Source organism: Athene noctua, chromosome 5 (genome assembly GCF_965140245.1).
Source record: "Athene noctua chromosome 5, bAthNoc1.hap1.1, whole genome shotgun sequence".
In the NCBI taxonomy this organism is placed as follows: domain Eukaryota; kingdom Metazoa; phylum Chordata; class Aves; order Strigiformes; family Strigidae; genus Athene; species Athene noctua.
Genome location: NC_134041.1, coordinates 27,865,930 through 27,881,736, shown reverse-complemented (window position 1 = coordinate 27,881,736; position 15,807 = coordinate 27,865,930). Strand labels below are relative to the sequence as shown.

General features: G+C 36.7%; 1 protein-coding gene across 3 annotated transcripts; it reads left to right on the top strand.

The window, feature by feature from the left end:
- The first annotated feature begins 66 nt into the window (after window positions 1-66).
- On the top strand, window positions 67-15,312 carry RO60 (Ro60, Y RNA binding protein). Of its 3 annotated transcripts, none has more exons than XM_074906768.1 (9): window positions 67-174; window positions 5,129-5,725; window positions 6,232-6,452; window positions 6,694-6,840; window positions 8,273-8,410; window positions 9,594-9,710; window positions 10,433-10,546; window positions 10,953-11,099; window positions 12,376-15,312. In XM_074906768.1, exons 2-9 carry the CDS (start codon window positions 5,149-5,151, stop codon window positions 12,526-12,528), a joined length of 1,614 nt encoding a protein of 537 aa, XP_074762869.1. In that variant the 5' UTR covers window positions 67-174; window positions 5,129-5,148; the 3' UTR covers window positions 12,529-15,312. The 3 variants fall into 3 exon arrangements, 2 of the variants coding, with proteins under 2 accessions (XP_074762869.1, XP_074762868.1); XR_012633690.1 differs by lacking the exon at window positions 67-174 and adding an exon at window positions 225-321 and having other exon boundaries at window positions 10,433-10,539; window positions 12,376-12,503; XM_074906767.1 differs by lacking the exon at window positions 67-174 and adding an exon at window positions 225-321.
- The last annotated feature ends 495 nt before the right edge of the window (window positions 15,313-15,807 follow it).

Below are 15,807 nucleotides of genomic sequence, written 5' to 3'. Positions count from 1 at the left end.
GCGGCCGCGGGGGACGGTGGGCGCGGCCCCATCCGGGTCCCGGGGATGCTGTCGGGGTGCCGGCGGGGCGGGGCTGGGTTGCGGGAGACGCGGAGCCTCCGGCGGCCGGAGCGGGACCCGCCCTGCCTTGCCCCCAGCGACCGGAGCCGGCTCCGCTACTGCCCGCCGTACCGGGTGCGCTCCCCTCCCCTCCCCTCCTCTCCTCTCCCCTTCCTGTTGCCCGCCGCAGCTCCCCGGGGCTGCGCCACTGCTCGGCGGTGGAGGGCGCGCTGGCCCGGGCGGGCCCTGCCCCGCGGCCCCTCCCAGGCCGCGGCCTCGCAGGCAAGTCGCACCTCCCGGGGAGGCGCGGGGGGAGTGGGTCGGTCCCGGCCGGGGGGCCGGCGGTGCGGCGGGGGTGTGGGCTCCCGCTCAGTGCCAGCCCCGGCGGGGAGCGGGCGGCCCGTCCGACGGGTTGGCATGGGTGGGGAAGGGATGCGGAGAGGCCATCTCTGTAGATGGCCACCTCCCGCTTGGCACCTGGGCGCTGGCAGCCCCGTGGGGCGATGAAAGGGCGGGTCGTTTGGGATTAGTCGTCTGCTTGGCCGGCGCCTGCGTTTACTATCCGTATAGGAACGGACCGCTGAGTTTACAGGTTTTCGGGTACCAACTTTAGAGGCTTTTTCCTCATTACTTTCTTCTACGTTACCTAAGCTACCTTTTCTCTTCCAGTCAAATTTTGTAAGCGAATGGTCTTTTAAACAAATTCTATAGTAGAATTTTCTGAGCAAGTGTATGGACCGGTATCTCCTGTACTGTCACCTTACTGGTGATCATGCTATTTGTGGTTTGAGAAACGTTCTTCCACGACTCCTGTTTGTATAGAGATGCTTATTTTCTGAAGTATGAGGACTCATGTTGTTGTCAGAGTTCTGCTGTATTGCAGGTGTGTTTTGTTATAACCATAGCTCAGTGTGTGGTTATAGTCTCTGTTGAATAAACAAGAAGACATTCTTTATAATCTTCAGTTCAATGCTTATACAAAATTTTGAGAGCAGAGTGGGAGAACGCAGTTTCTTATAGAACAAAATATGATTTTGAAGTATTTGAAGGTAACTTGAAGTGTTATCTTCGAAATGTCAACGCATGTTTTTTATGAAAGATCTGACTTGGTCGAAGTTTAATTCCATGTGTTTTCACTACAAAGTTTGATTCATCGTTGTTAACGTAGCAATAAACTTAAGAACTTAAGTCAGAACCTGTAGTTCTGTTAAAGTATTGTGCTTTTTAATTTTTTTTTTTCCACATGTACTTGAAACTTGTACTATAAGACATGTTATTTCTTAGGAAAACTAGGAGTGAATTGTAAAGTTCATAGAACCTAACAGAGGTTAACTTGCAAAACTCAATCGTGTTACGGTACAGCAACATAAAGATACTACCTTACCAATCAAGATGTAAGTGCTGTATAGGGTGTTTCAGACCAATTAAAGCCATATTTTACTTATAGATTAAGTTATATGGTGTTCAGAATACAAAAAAAATTTCCCTTAGTGTTTTTTCTCTTTCATTAATAATGGTGAGCAACCATGAATTTTAGTTCAGCAATTTTCATTATAAAGTATCTAATTTGTGACTTTTAAGGCTTTTCACATTGTTCTTTGCATTCAAGTTGCTCAGAAGTTGAAAATGCTTATGGAAACAGAATATCATTGATAAATCCCCTCTGAGTGTTTGAAATTCAAGTTCACTGCTGCAGTTCAGCAGACAAAGAGTAGACTTATGGGAGAGCATATGTGAACTGTGCATTTGCATTTATCCATCTGCGAGAGTGAAAGTTGTCTCTATTGTGTTAAACGAGAAAATAAGCTTGAGGTCTGGATAGAGGAGAGGGACTGGTTAGAGGGAAGGAATAGCTTTGGGAACTTGAGAGGTTGAAATATAAAACAGGAGTTAGAAGTGGCCAGAATGATATAAATAGTTCAACACTGAGTAAGGGCTTTTGCAGTAGATCCTGATGAAGTTTAAATTTGATACTTACTAGTGTGGCTGTTCAGTTGTGGAATTATTGATTTGCATCAGCTACTGCAGATTTTGAGGGTAATATTTAAAATATAAATTTACTTTAAAGAATTTACAATTGGTATTAGGATCCAAAAGATTACACTTGTTTGAAGCTCTTTCTGAGGAAGCAATAAGCTGTTTGAGGTGTCAAGTTTGTATCCTAGATTGCTTATCAGAAAGCATTAATAACTTTATTAAAGGTTTCAGAAGACTTGTTGTAAACATTTTTAATGGGATAGGTACTGCAGGTAATTCATTCCATTGCAAAGTACTATGTTCTGCCTGAGAAGGAGACTTTGAGGGCTGAGTGAAAATGAAGCCTTACAAAAGGTGGAAATCATAACAGCATCTGGTTTTGTGGCTCATAGTATATTCCTAAGAAGGCAAATTAAAGAGCTAAGCTTCAGAATAACTAAAAGTAACTTCAGAAAAACTAGAAGTGTACATTTCCTACTATCTTTTAAAATACAGATGTTTGTGTCAGAAGCCTACGGATGCTAGCACATACCTCTTCTCAGGACTGCGAGTCCATACAAAAACCTATCCACGCAAAAGCAAACATAAAAATTGTACATTATTAATGTGAATAAGTTAGATTTGTTACACGGTGTAATAGAGAAGTGCAGCCAGAGAATTTTTTTATCTGATGGTTAGCTCTAAAGTTCTTTAATACAGTGCAGTTTACACCACACTGCATATTCACACGTAAGAGTGAACTGTTTGCCTTTCAGGATGATACCTTTGATGGAAATACTGATTTTATGTTACAGTATTTTATAAATAAATCTAGACTTCAGAACATAAGTATTATTTGTAATTTTATAACTGTTATAGTTATTTCGTTTGGGTTTTGTTCCCATTCTCAGGGTGGTGATGACAATGGCAGCTAATTTGTATTAGCGACTATAGAACTAAGCGTGTAGGGACAAGTGAGACCCTCCAAGTGAGAATTAAAATAAAATGGAGATATCAGATGGAACCTGTGCAAATGGAAAAATGTAGGAAAAAGCCTAAAATACTCAAAGTAGTGCTGGTATTTCTTAATATAATCAGCAAAGTGAGATCATAAATGTTTTGTTTAGCAAAAGACATGGTCCTTTCAGTTCAGTTTAAGTCTTGGTAGTCCATAGGTCACTGAAAAGAGTTCTTCCATTAGTCTCATTTTAATGTAGTAGTATTTATTATAGCAGGGGTGTGAAAGATGCAGCGAGAAATTATTCTCAAGATTTCATGTATATGGAGATCTTTTTACTCATGCATGATCTTTTATGGTTCCCATTATTATTTTTGCTTCAAGATAATGGTGTTTGTCAGTATCTTTCCATGTACCATTTTTTATTCTGATAAATAAACTAATGGATGCTGACAGTGATTGCAGGACTTTTTGTTTGGATTTTGTATGTTTATTATGAAACACTACCTACTGTTTAATGAAACCAGCTAATTGAAATAAAATGTATTTAGACATGTAAATGTACTGATATGGTATTCATGCATTGTGAATGCCACCCTTGTTATTTTCACTGTATTTGCATGCTTCAGATGTCAGTGAAAAAGTCGGCTCAACCATGATGTGTATTTAAATTGGTTTGGCAAGAAACATGATTAGAATATTTAAACACTAAGAAAAATAGCTGAGCATTGGTGCTCTGAATAATGCAATGAAAGATATTTCTTAGTTATTTTTTATATGAGACCTGCATTTTTAAACCACGTATCAGCATACGGCTTCTATTTTTATTATTTTAGCAGCATATAGAATATACCGGGAGCAGTGATGATTATTTATTATTTAATTCTGGATGCAGACAGAACATCATGGTAGATAGGCAAGAATGGAGGAAGGGTACATTTCTCGTCACTTTCAGAGAAAGGAAAATTCTGTGCCAGAGAAAGTAGGGAAGTTGTTTGCAAATTAGTGTGTTACCTAAACTGGGAGAAAAAAAATCTATGTCTACATTAGTGACATTTATTTGTGCTAGTTTATCCTGGTAAATAAAGCAAAATGGCTTTTATCTTCAATATCCAGGCAAGAATGTCAAAGGTTGATATCTGCAATATTTAAAAAATTAAGAAGATTTCTTTGAAATGTCTTTTGTGTGCGCTCAGGCTTTAGTGTTTACGTATTTTAAGATCTGTGTGCAGTTTGATGGAATGGATTATTGATGCTCTTTTTCAATAGGATCTATTGGTGCTATTTAGAGGCTTTTTATTGTTTGGTGAGAACTGAGAAAACAGAATTTATTGTTGTCATATTAATGTTTTGGAGATACTGATGATGGTGAATTTTTTCCCCTTACCCTGCTAATTTAATTTCACCTGCAGTTATTTCAGTTTAAATGTTATGGCTTGAATTTTACCATGTTACATGTTCTCCACGTAAGAGCAGTGTTGTTGCCTATAAATATTACAGCTGACCTCTCTTGCAACTCAAGGATGTGTAAAGACCTGAAGGATTGTGAATTTTTGTGCTGTTCTTTGCTTCTTAACCTCAAATGTAGAGCAGTACAGGATTTGTTACGTCTGTGTGTTTTCTTGGATCTCACTGGAAAGAGCAGACTATTTGAGCCTGTAATAAAGATAGTATTTTCTTGAACTACTGTCTGTTAAAAGGCTGTTCTCTTCACTGGAACCTACTAAGCAGTTTTTCAGTATTTTAGTTCTTTGTTTTAGCATCATGCTTCTTCAGTTGGTCAGTATTACCAATTCTTCAGCAAAATAGAGTAGAGCAAGATCTGAGTTTTGAGCAGTTTAGTCCACAATCCAAAAATCCACCTAAGAAAGTGGTGTAATGTGTTAGTGGCAAAAGGGCGTAACACCAGCCATGTTTTCTGTGTGCCACTTAGTGGGGTTAAATTTGGATTTTGAAGCTGATTTTAAGGAAATAAATTTGTCACCGTTTTGACTCAGAGGTTTTTTGTTTCTTTTCCCCTGACTGATATGTATTATTGCACTCTTACTACATTTATGAAGGAAAAATTACAAGTGTGTAGATAAGATATATATGTACTTTGCTAAGAAGTGACAAAAAGAATAGTCATCATATTTTCACGGTAGTTCTTAATAAACTTAATTATTCTTTCAACAGACCTCTTGGAAGTGTAAACAATGGAGGAGGAAAACCAAGTGCAACTCCTGAATGAAAAGCAGGTGCCGAACTCTGAAAATGGTTATGTGTGGCATGTCACCGATATGAATCGACTGCAACGTTTCTTGTGTTTTGGTTCAGAAGGTGGTACTTATTGCATCAAGGAGCAGAAGCTGGGCTTTGAAAATGCAGAAGCTTTAGTAAGACTTATTGAAGAGGGCAGAGGTTGTGAAGTTGTTCAAGAAATAAAAACATTTAGTCAAGAAGGCAGAGCAGCAAAACAGGAGCCCCTGCTTTTTGCTCTTGCAATTTGCTCGCAGTGTTCTGATGCAAAAACAAAACAAGCAGCATTTAAAGCTGTTTCTGAGGTGTGTTGCATACCAACCCATCTCTTTACTTTCATCCAATTCAAGAAAGATCTGAAAGAGGGCATGAAATGTGGCATGTGGGGCCGTGCACTGAGGAAAGCTGTTGCAGATTGGTACAATGGAAAGAATGGCATGGCTGTTGCTTCAGCAGTTACAAAATATAAACAACAAAGTGGTTGGTCTCATAAAGATCTTCTGAGGCTGTCCCACCTAAAACCTGCCACTGAAGGTAATAAATTTTTATTTACTTGAAAATACTGGTTTTTAAACCTTTTATATTTACTGTGGAACTGTTTTGGAAACTCAGGTACCATTGTAGACTGATTTCTTATTGATGGTATCCTCTCAATTGCACCTTAAAAGTGTGAGTGGTCATATAAAAAATTGACCTGTTTATCTTCAAGGTAAACAGAGTTTGTTCCTTCTTTTTCTTCCTTCTGTCAAGAGAAGCTAAAATAATACAATTCCCTCAATTTGTTGTGATTTGCTTACAAATGATGAAATAACACTTTTTTATTATTTGAGAAGATCTGTTGGTTTCAAATGCATTAGGCTCCTTACTTCTAAGGAGAATAATACAGTAATTAAAGCTACTGCTCTAAGGTGTCTGTGACTGACCTTTTTTATAGCACATTGGCCTGGAAATGAAACCAACTGACTCATTTGCTTTCTAGAATATTAAATGCCAGTATAAAGACAGTAATCCTGCTTGGAAAATATTTTTCTTTTCAATAGGAATTGCTATAGTCACTAAATATATCACCAAAGGGTGGAAAGATGTCCAAGAGGCTTATAAAGACAAAGCAGTTTCTGCTGAGACTGAAAAACTCTTAAAGTATCTGGAGGCTGTGGAGAAGGTAAAACGCACAAAAGATGAATTGGAAGTTACTCATTTAATAGAGGAATATGGCCTAGTTAGAGAGCATCTCCTGACCAACCATCTAAAATCCAAAGAGGTGGGTAAACTTGATTAGCTTCATGTTTTCTTCAGAGCAACACTTTTCAGAGTCTGAAGTCTCGATTTCTATTAAAGATAGCCCTTATGCTATTTTTCAAGTTACTTACCCAAGTAGCTATTTAAAATTAAGATCTTCATATAACTTGTACGCTTATTTTAAAATACACTAATGTACAAATGTCATTTCTTGTAGTTCGGGAATCTCATAGTCTTTTTCCTTTCACTTTCTTTGATCATAGGTTTGGAAGGCATTGCTGAAGGAGATGTCCATTTCTGTATTGTTGAGAAATTTGGGAAAGCTGACAGCAAATTCAGTGCTTGAACCACGAGGTTCAGAAGTGGCAATAGTATGTGAAAGACTGAGAAATGAGAAACTGCTAAAAAAGGTAAGAACTTCTTCTTAATCAGTGCCAGCCCTTGTGGGTTTTAGTCTCCTCCTAAATTTTATTTCTTCAGGCAACCTCTTTACAAAGTAAAAGGGATGTTCTTTGGAGGAAGCGTTAAAAAACTGCAGTGGAATACCTGCACCTTGATTTTAAAACTTGTATTTTTAATTTCTTGTTTGATTTCCAAACCCCCTCTATTTCTGAATTTTTTCTACAACTTAAGTATATTGACAGCTAGTATCTTTTCTTAAATTAGGGTTGTGGCAAGCTTTGCTTTTTGGGTTTGCCCATTGCTTTTGAGTTTTGCAATTGAGAATCATCAATGCAGGCTTAAAAAGTGACTGGAAGTCACTTGTGTAGCATCTTAGGAAGTGAATGAGAAAACTACCACAGCAGCTGAGAGGAAAAAGAAGATGGAACAAGGAGACTTTCTGCTTTCAGATTGCTTTACTATTCATCAAAGAGGTAAGAAAGTAATAGGGAAACAGCGTTCCCCAAAGGGAGAACAACATTTTCAGGAATTTAATGGGAGATATAGAAGTGTTTTTTTTAATAGTTTTATGAATTGGGGGGATTAAAATCAGGACATTTAAGTTCTTCAAGACCATAGCTGAATCAAGAAGAACAATGGTAGGTCCTTTTTTTTCCATCCAACCCCTCTTCCCTTTCTCTGGTTTCTTCTTTAATCATACATAGTTACTGAGGCACTGGGGAAGGGAGAGCAAAGATGGTGGCACAAAACCCTGATGGAAGAAAGACAGTAGACAAGCATTCAGGTGTACTAAGGTTTGCTGCTAGTAGTGATTAATGACTGAAACTCACCTTGAGGAAAAAGATAACAAAGTTCATAAGTCAATAAAGTGATGATGTGATTTAGAATACTTTAGCATGTGGCAGCCACTGATTTGATTTATGTAGGGAAAGCAAAAAAAGGAGAAAATGTTTGGACTGTCCTCTTACAGTAAAAGGAAAATAAATGCTATATTCTGAAAATAGTTTCTTTGTCTAGTGTTACTGTATCTGATAACAAAGCTGGTTTTAAGTTTGTTCTTTTCCTAGCTCAACTCCTTTCCCCTCAGCAGGACAAGGACTTTCTCTTGGTGTAAGCCTGTGATAGAAAATAGCACTGGACAACCATAGATAAAGCTGTGAATTTTCACCATAATTCTGCTGACGATATTTGTAATTGATCAGAGGATTCTGAAAAGGGAATGGGGTCCATTACCAGTAACTGTGACAAGCATCAGTTCATAAAACAGCTGTGTAAAGACTGCATGAGCTCTTCAAATGTACTAAATTCAAAGTAACAGTATGCTAAACCAGAGATTTTTGTAGCATGATCTTAGTTTTAGTTTGTTGCTCTTTTTGTTTTGTTTTTTAAGGAATTCAGATTATGAAAAACATACTATTGATTTTTTTTTTTTGCCTGTAGGGTAGAATACATCCATTCCATATTTTGGTTGCATTAGAAACTTATAAAGCTGGACATGGAAGCAGAGGGAAGCTTTGGTGGCGTCCTGATGAAGACATTTTAGAAGCTTTAGATGCCTCATTTTACAAAACTTTCAAGGTAATATAGTTTCTCAATTTGTTAAGCTTTTAAAAAATTCTCTCTTTTCTGAAAGCTTATAAAATGATCAAGAAAAGTTTGTTGGGTGGATAACAATTCTGAAACTCAGTAACAGAAATCTCGGGAATTGGGATTTTATTAAAAAAATAATCAATACTTCATGATATATTCAGCTTTTGGCAACATTATTGTCCTAACGTTACCCCAGAAAGAATTAAAAAAAGCCCCACTTCTAGGCTTGAAAGCAGTGGCAGCAGAAAATACCTTAATTATGTGTACCTGTTGCATTTAAAATGATGGATTACTTTGGTAAGAGATGAATCCCCTTGTATTCTAGCCATTCCTCAGAGATTAGAGGGCCTAGGGGCAGCTGGATTTATCTCTTAATAGATATGCCAGTTATGGCTGTAACTATAGGCCTGGCACCAGATGCACAAACAGCCCATATGCTGTAGGTCCGGTTGCATTCAAGAGAAGCTGTCGGGTTCATGAATAGTACAGTTTATTCTTATGCAACATTTACAGAGAATGCCTGCGATAAATGCACTAAACTGCAGGTTGGCTACATAGCACTACACACAAATGAAAAATGATTGCAATCACACACACTTAGTTCCCGGCTAATCACTCGGTGTAGCCAAGGGCTCAAATCTTTCCAAAAGGCATCCCTTCTGGGGAAGGGCGAGAGCACAAACCCATTGATCTGTCCCTCTGACTTGGTATCAGATTATCGTCCCTCCAAGTTAGATGCAAACTCAGGGTAGTATTTATCTATGTACGTATGTGTGAGTGGGTGGGACTGTGGTCAAGCCATTATCTTTTGAACAATGACACAGCACGTTCCTTGGTGTGAGGGGTGCGCTGTTTTTTTGTGGGAGAAGAGGGAGGATGAGAGACAAGGCCGGCTGGCTACTGTAAAACAGTCCTTGAGAGAAGGGGAAGAGCAGGAGCTAAATCTGTCCTTGAGAAGAGTGGAAGAACAGGACCATGCAGCCTCCACCTCACTTTGCATTCCTCCTTAGCACCACAACAAACACAAATCACTGGATCTCCATCCTGTCCTGGGTTTGTTCTGGGCACCATGTGTCAAGGAAATGTGTGTTTTACAGATTTTTCACTGTTTTGCTTTTCCCACACTTCCAACAGTACCTTTTTTCTTTTTTTTTTCTTTTTTCCCTTTTAGACTGTTGAACCAACAGGAAAACGCTTCTTACTTGCAGTTGATGTCAGTGCATCAATGACACAAAAAGTTTTGGGCAGCATGCTCAATGCTAGCACGGTTGCAGCAGCAATGTGTATGGTGAGGGATTAAACTTTTTATATATTGCGGCTTGAGTTGTTCTTTTGATACAAAGGTGCTCTAAAGCTTGTTAGAAATCAGAAGGAAACTTGCATATAATATTTTTGGGGTACAGAAGATGCGATCTTTTGCCTCACTTGTAGACCACATGCTTAACGCTAATGGCAAACAAATTCAGACAGATGAATTTGAAGAAATTGGTTTCCAGTATGAATCACAGGGGTCAAGGCTGCTTTTTCACTTAGCTGATGAAAATACATTTTAATTTTTTGCAGAAGTATTCATAGAATAATACAGATTGGAATAAGAAATTTTGGGATAATTACTGTGTGCATTTGAGTTATCAATATGGCCTTTCTATCACAATCGCTTTCCCTTCAATTTGATATTCTAAAGCTTCTTGTGTATTTATGTGTAAAGGAATCAAACATTTGTTGGTGTTTAAAAATTTTTCGTTGTTTTATGTCGAAGGGGAGAGAAGAAATATGGATTTATCTTTAGACAGTGATTAGAGCAGTTCTTTAGCTCTGATTTTTGCAATGTTTGTTTGCAGTAATATTACAGAACATTTAAAGTGAAGATTGAAGCGTTAGTGCATATGAAGAGCTATGGTGACTTAAATACAAAAGAATATGTTTTCTGTCTGGTAGGGAATGCCTTGATTCAGACATGAAAAATTCTGACTAACATAACTAAATTATTTTTGTCTTCCTCTTTCTCAGGTTGTAGCACGTACTGAGAAGGATTCCCATACTGTTGCCTTTTCACATGAAATCGTCCCTTGCCCAGTGACAGCTGATATGACATTACCTCAAGTATTAGTGAAAATGTATGAAGTATGTAAAAAAAAAAAAAAAAAAGAGGTGTTGCTAACCCCAGAGTTTCAAAGTCTCAGCAGTTATATTGTATTTTCTTTGTAACAAATTGTAGTATCTATATAGTAATATAGTAAAATACTGGAATTTTTTTTCTCCCTTTTATTTAAAGTCTGGCAAACGTCATTATTTCAACTGCCAGATATTAAACGTTGCAATTTAGAATGGCAGTGTTAGGTTGCAATGTGTTTGAAAAAAATATAAAAAAAGTCCTAGACAAAACCGAAGTGAAATTAGTAAGTGAACTGTTTGTTTAACAAAGAAGCCTCTGGGTGTGATAAAACATGACGCTTACATAAAAAGTAATTTTTCCATGGTTTACTGATTTCTGTATTAATGTGTTCCATGTATATTTTTCTTTTTTAAGATTCCAATGGGTACCACTGATTGTTCCCTTCCAATGATATGGGCTCAAAAAACTCAGACAGCTGCTGATGTCTTCATTGTATTTACTGATAATGAGACCTTTGCTGGAAATACTCATCCTGCAACAGCTCTTAGAGAGTACAGAGAGGTAAAAATGCTTCTGACTGTTTATCATTGATGAATACAGTACAAAATAAATACCATTTCTACAAAAGTTTTAGAGACTGAATTAGTTGTGGCTTTTTCAGTAAATAATTACATATTGTTAAAAATGGATATGTTCTGCAGTTGGGCAGAATTAGTGCACATATTGCACAAAATGCGCTTAGTTAAAACCACTGAATTGCTGAAAGGATTTGCAATTATCCTACCCTGCTTGGTGTACTGCAGTATCAATGACAATTTGTTTGGTATTCAAGGAATATATTAATTTTTGCATTCTATGTATAATTGATTAAATATAGAATAAAATTTGGATCACAGAATTAAGTTTAACTTTGATGTCTGCAGTAGATACCACAAAGTGTAAATGAAGTAATGAGCTTGTAGATAAACTTGTAGGGAAGGTGTCAGTAGGATGAGGTAGCAGTATCTGGTGAAGAAAGCTCATTATGTTTTAAAGGGGCTACTACTCTAAGCTGTGCAGCTTCATAATTTTAAAATAGAACTAAGAAAAATAGCTTCTTGGAGCACATTGCCATTAGAAACTCTTACTTAATCAGCAAACAATCTTTTATTCTTTAAAGGAACTATTTTTTAAAATACAAAATTACTTTCTGGCAAGCATGTATGTATGGACACGAATCTTAATATCATGTCCACCCAGCAGAAATCAATACCAAAAATCTTTAAGCTGCCCACTGTGTTTTAGTTTTCCTAGTTGAGATTAGCTCTCATGCCTAGATTTGTTCTTTAAATAAATAGTTCCTGTACTCTGGCCTTCATGCCGCTTACTTTGCTTTAACCTTACAGGTTACTAACCTGCAGATTCAGCTCATTTAGCAGAATTGTCCAGGCCACAGTTGTTCAACCAACATTTGGAAATACTTGTCTTAGACAAAAACACACTCTTTGACTTTGTTAGGTGATTTGATAATTATCATTGAATGTTTTCTCCCAGACTGAACTGCAGAATAGCAAATGCAATGTTTGCATTTGAAATAATCTATGAATCTTAGTAGTGCAGGAAAGTTGTGTTAATATGCCTCACTGTAATTATTTCCATTGATTTAAATATATCTACTGCAAATTAAGTACCATGTTAACAGGTAGTCTGCAATTCTGGTTATGACATATCTAGTTTCTGTTGGTATGCCTATTCGGGTAGCAATTTATGCAAGCAAGATAGCAAGTTCTGGCCCTCTGGCATGTTTAAGTTACTGTATATGTGTGTTCTGATCTTTTTTTTCTTGTTCTTCCTCTAGAAAATGGGTATTCCCGCTAAATTGATTGTATGCGGAATGACCTCAAATGGTTTTACGATTGCAGATCCAGATGACAGAGGCATGTTGGATATATGTGGCTTTGATACCGGAGCTTTGGATGTTATTCGAAACTTCACTTTGGATTTGATTTAATCTTCTAAGCATTTGCTCTTCCCAGTGAGTCCATTGCTGGCAGCAGACTTCACCCTGGGAACTCCCAGCCAAATACACTTTATTAGAATATGGCACATTATATACATATCAGATTGTTACCTTTTTGTGAAGGGAAAACAAGAAAAGCAGATGAGAAATCTCTTTTCTCTTTTTTTCCTGATGCACACAATTTAAAATTACAGTGGGAAGTTTGCTAAAAGTAGCTACAGGGTTACACAATACATAATTTAATTTCATTTATAATAGATTATAAATACTGAGAGATTTTTAATTTCCCCCTCCACCCCGCCACCCCACCCTGTTGCTGTGGAGTGCTTGTTTGCAGGAATAAATTGATGAATTACTCTTAGGATGGGGGAGAAAAAAAAAGTGGGTTTAGTGTTTCTGTTAATGTCAGTTTAACAGCAACTTCGCTGAGAGGGATTTTTCTGTGGTCTTTTAAAAATATTTGTATTTTAAACAAATTACTAAGGTTCAGCAGTTTCTAATGTTACACTTCAAATCTACAGAAGAAATATTTTCTGGCACATGTAGGGCCGTGTGACTGGTGCAGAAAAAAAGTTACCCAGTGAAATTTTATATGAATAAAACTGAAAGTGGAAGAGCTCATGTTAATCTCTTTGTATCTAGATCTCATCTGGGTTTTCAGGAGTAAAGTGTAATTCTCTTTAGGTAAATTGAGGGGCAGTTTCTGTGTGATGCAGATTTGGAAGCACTATTTTAAAATTAGTAGACTTTACAGGAAGTTCTAAAACCTGTTTTTAGTAGAGAAGGACCTTGGAAATGGCTGAGAATCCACATTCAGTCCATGTTATAACTTCAGGAAGTATCAGCACACTTTTAGTGAGGAATATCAGCAAATGCATGTGTCTTGGCTGCCCTTGAAAGCTGAGGGGTGAGAACCAGAAACAAAAAGCTACATTTTCTTCACAGAAACAAAAAGCTACATTTTCTTCAAAAGAATGTATTCAATGATTCAGAAACAATCTTCCTAACAGGAGAGTATTTAATTTTTTAAAATCTTTTTGTAGATTAACGTTACTTCTGATTTCATAAATTAATCCAAGCTAACATTTTTCAAAACTACCTCCAGTTTATAGTGACCAATGCTTAAAAAGTTTTATGATATGTACAGTTGCCTCCTTCATGTTATCAAAATCTTGTTTAGGAAGTGATTGAAACTGGATTTTTTAATTATTTTTTTTTTTTTAGTCCGATAGTAGGAGTGTGAGTAAATAAGGAGAAAGCTAGTGAATATCTTATCACTTTGGAATGGGAATTGATAGCAATTAATGTGTATATTCTGTGTATTTAATTCTCTGTGTGTATGTGTGTATAGGGGGGAAGTTAAAAGATCTCTTTAGTCGATCACAATCTTAGAAGATGAGAAAGGGATTTTTAGTGATGCTTTTACAATTTACCCTACGATGTATGTATGTAAGCCTCTTTTATGCTAATTCTGGCTGTTTGAAACAGTGAATTTGATGTTAATTTGAAAATAATTACGATTTATAAAAATAACGCAGTTGTGGTAAACTACATGTAAGACCATATTTTTCTGCCTAAAACCCAAGCTTTTAAATGTAAAATTCAAGTTCATATACTTTTGATACTTGCAACCCTTTTCATTATGCCTCATACATATTGATTATAAATTCAAAGCTCATATACTGTAGGATGGATATCTCTTTTGGTGCTAAAATGTGAGGTTACATGTTACTGAAGGTATTCTGCTACATACTCATACTGTACCTTAATGAATAAATCAAAACAGTGAGGGAAGCCTTTTCTGACACTAAAACCCTGGCTTAAAGAACTGCTGGTAGGAATGATACCTTTCAGTGGACATAAATGTAGTTACTTCTGAATTATTACTGCTCTTATGATACAGCTCTGATGGAATGCTTGAAGAATACAGGACTGCCACCAGCTTGTCAGGTGACCTAGAAAAAACAAGTGTTCCTACAAAAGCTGAGACATAGCACTTTGAGTTTGAAAAAGAAAATTAGCCATTTCTTATGAAAATTTTCTTGCCGCTTTTAGTCTGCTTTCTAAAGAAACACCATGAATATGAAGAGTAAACTCATTTGCTCATTACATGTTAATAATTATTTCAAGTAAATGCACTGATGTTTTGGGGTTGGTTTTGGTAGTAATGTGTTTTAAATTACACAGTAGTCAAACATCTGATTAGGTGTTTCCTGCTAAGCTAGAGGTGTTGAAAATAACTGATAGTTAAGTATCTTTTGCAAGTACTTTTTCTTATTTGGAGTAGTATTTGTGAAGTAATAGGAAATATTTTCAACTAAATATAAAATGAAAACTTAAACAGGTATTTCACGTAACTTTGTGCAGTCAATCGCCCAAATTTACTGCAAGTAAAAGATTAGACTAGTTACTAACAAATTGAATGAACGGTTATAGTAGTGTTGCAGCTTTGAAAGCAGTCCAGTTTGAAATATAATTCCTTGAACTAGAGTGTAAGTGAAGATGAATTTTTCAGTAGAACTTATAGAAAAAGTAGCACCCTGTATCTATTGACACTGGATAGCTATGCACCATTTTTAAGATAGTCATCCACGCTGGAGTACATAGTATGATCCTGAACATTTACCATATCTCTGTACTAAAAAATCTTGTTAGAAATAGAATATTCTAAGTGGTTTGTTTATCCGATGTAAAACTAGGACCAATGAGATGTTGTCATCTGTTCCTCTAATTTTTTACACAGAGGAGAAACTGAAGTAAATGCTGACAGCTTAACTTTTTTAGTGTGTTGACCTTTGTTTCTACCATTTTCTGTTTGGTTTTGTTGTTATCTTAGAGTAAGGGGCATAGAAGAATGATGTTGCATATTTATTTTCCTTAGACTGGATTTTTTTTATCTGCGCATATACTGAATTTTAGGAGACAGCATTACTCATTTGCTATAACATAAATTTGTCCTGATTTTAGTTATTAAACTGATAATTTCCAAAATGATATCTGGACTTGTAAAGAGGCAATCATTGCTCTAATGTTTAAAAAAAAAAAGTGAGCTAAGACAAAGTTGCTAAGCTTAAGCATTAGTTCAGTATACAATGAATAACCTACCCTTTCACCAAAGAGGACACACTGACTCTTTCAAGTTAATAGTGTTGTTTACATTGGAGGAACACTTTGACCAACAAAACAAAAATGGAACTAGAACTGTGCACTGCAGTTTACCAGTAAAAATTGAACAGGGACAAGTTTAAAGATAACGTTATTCAAAACATT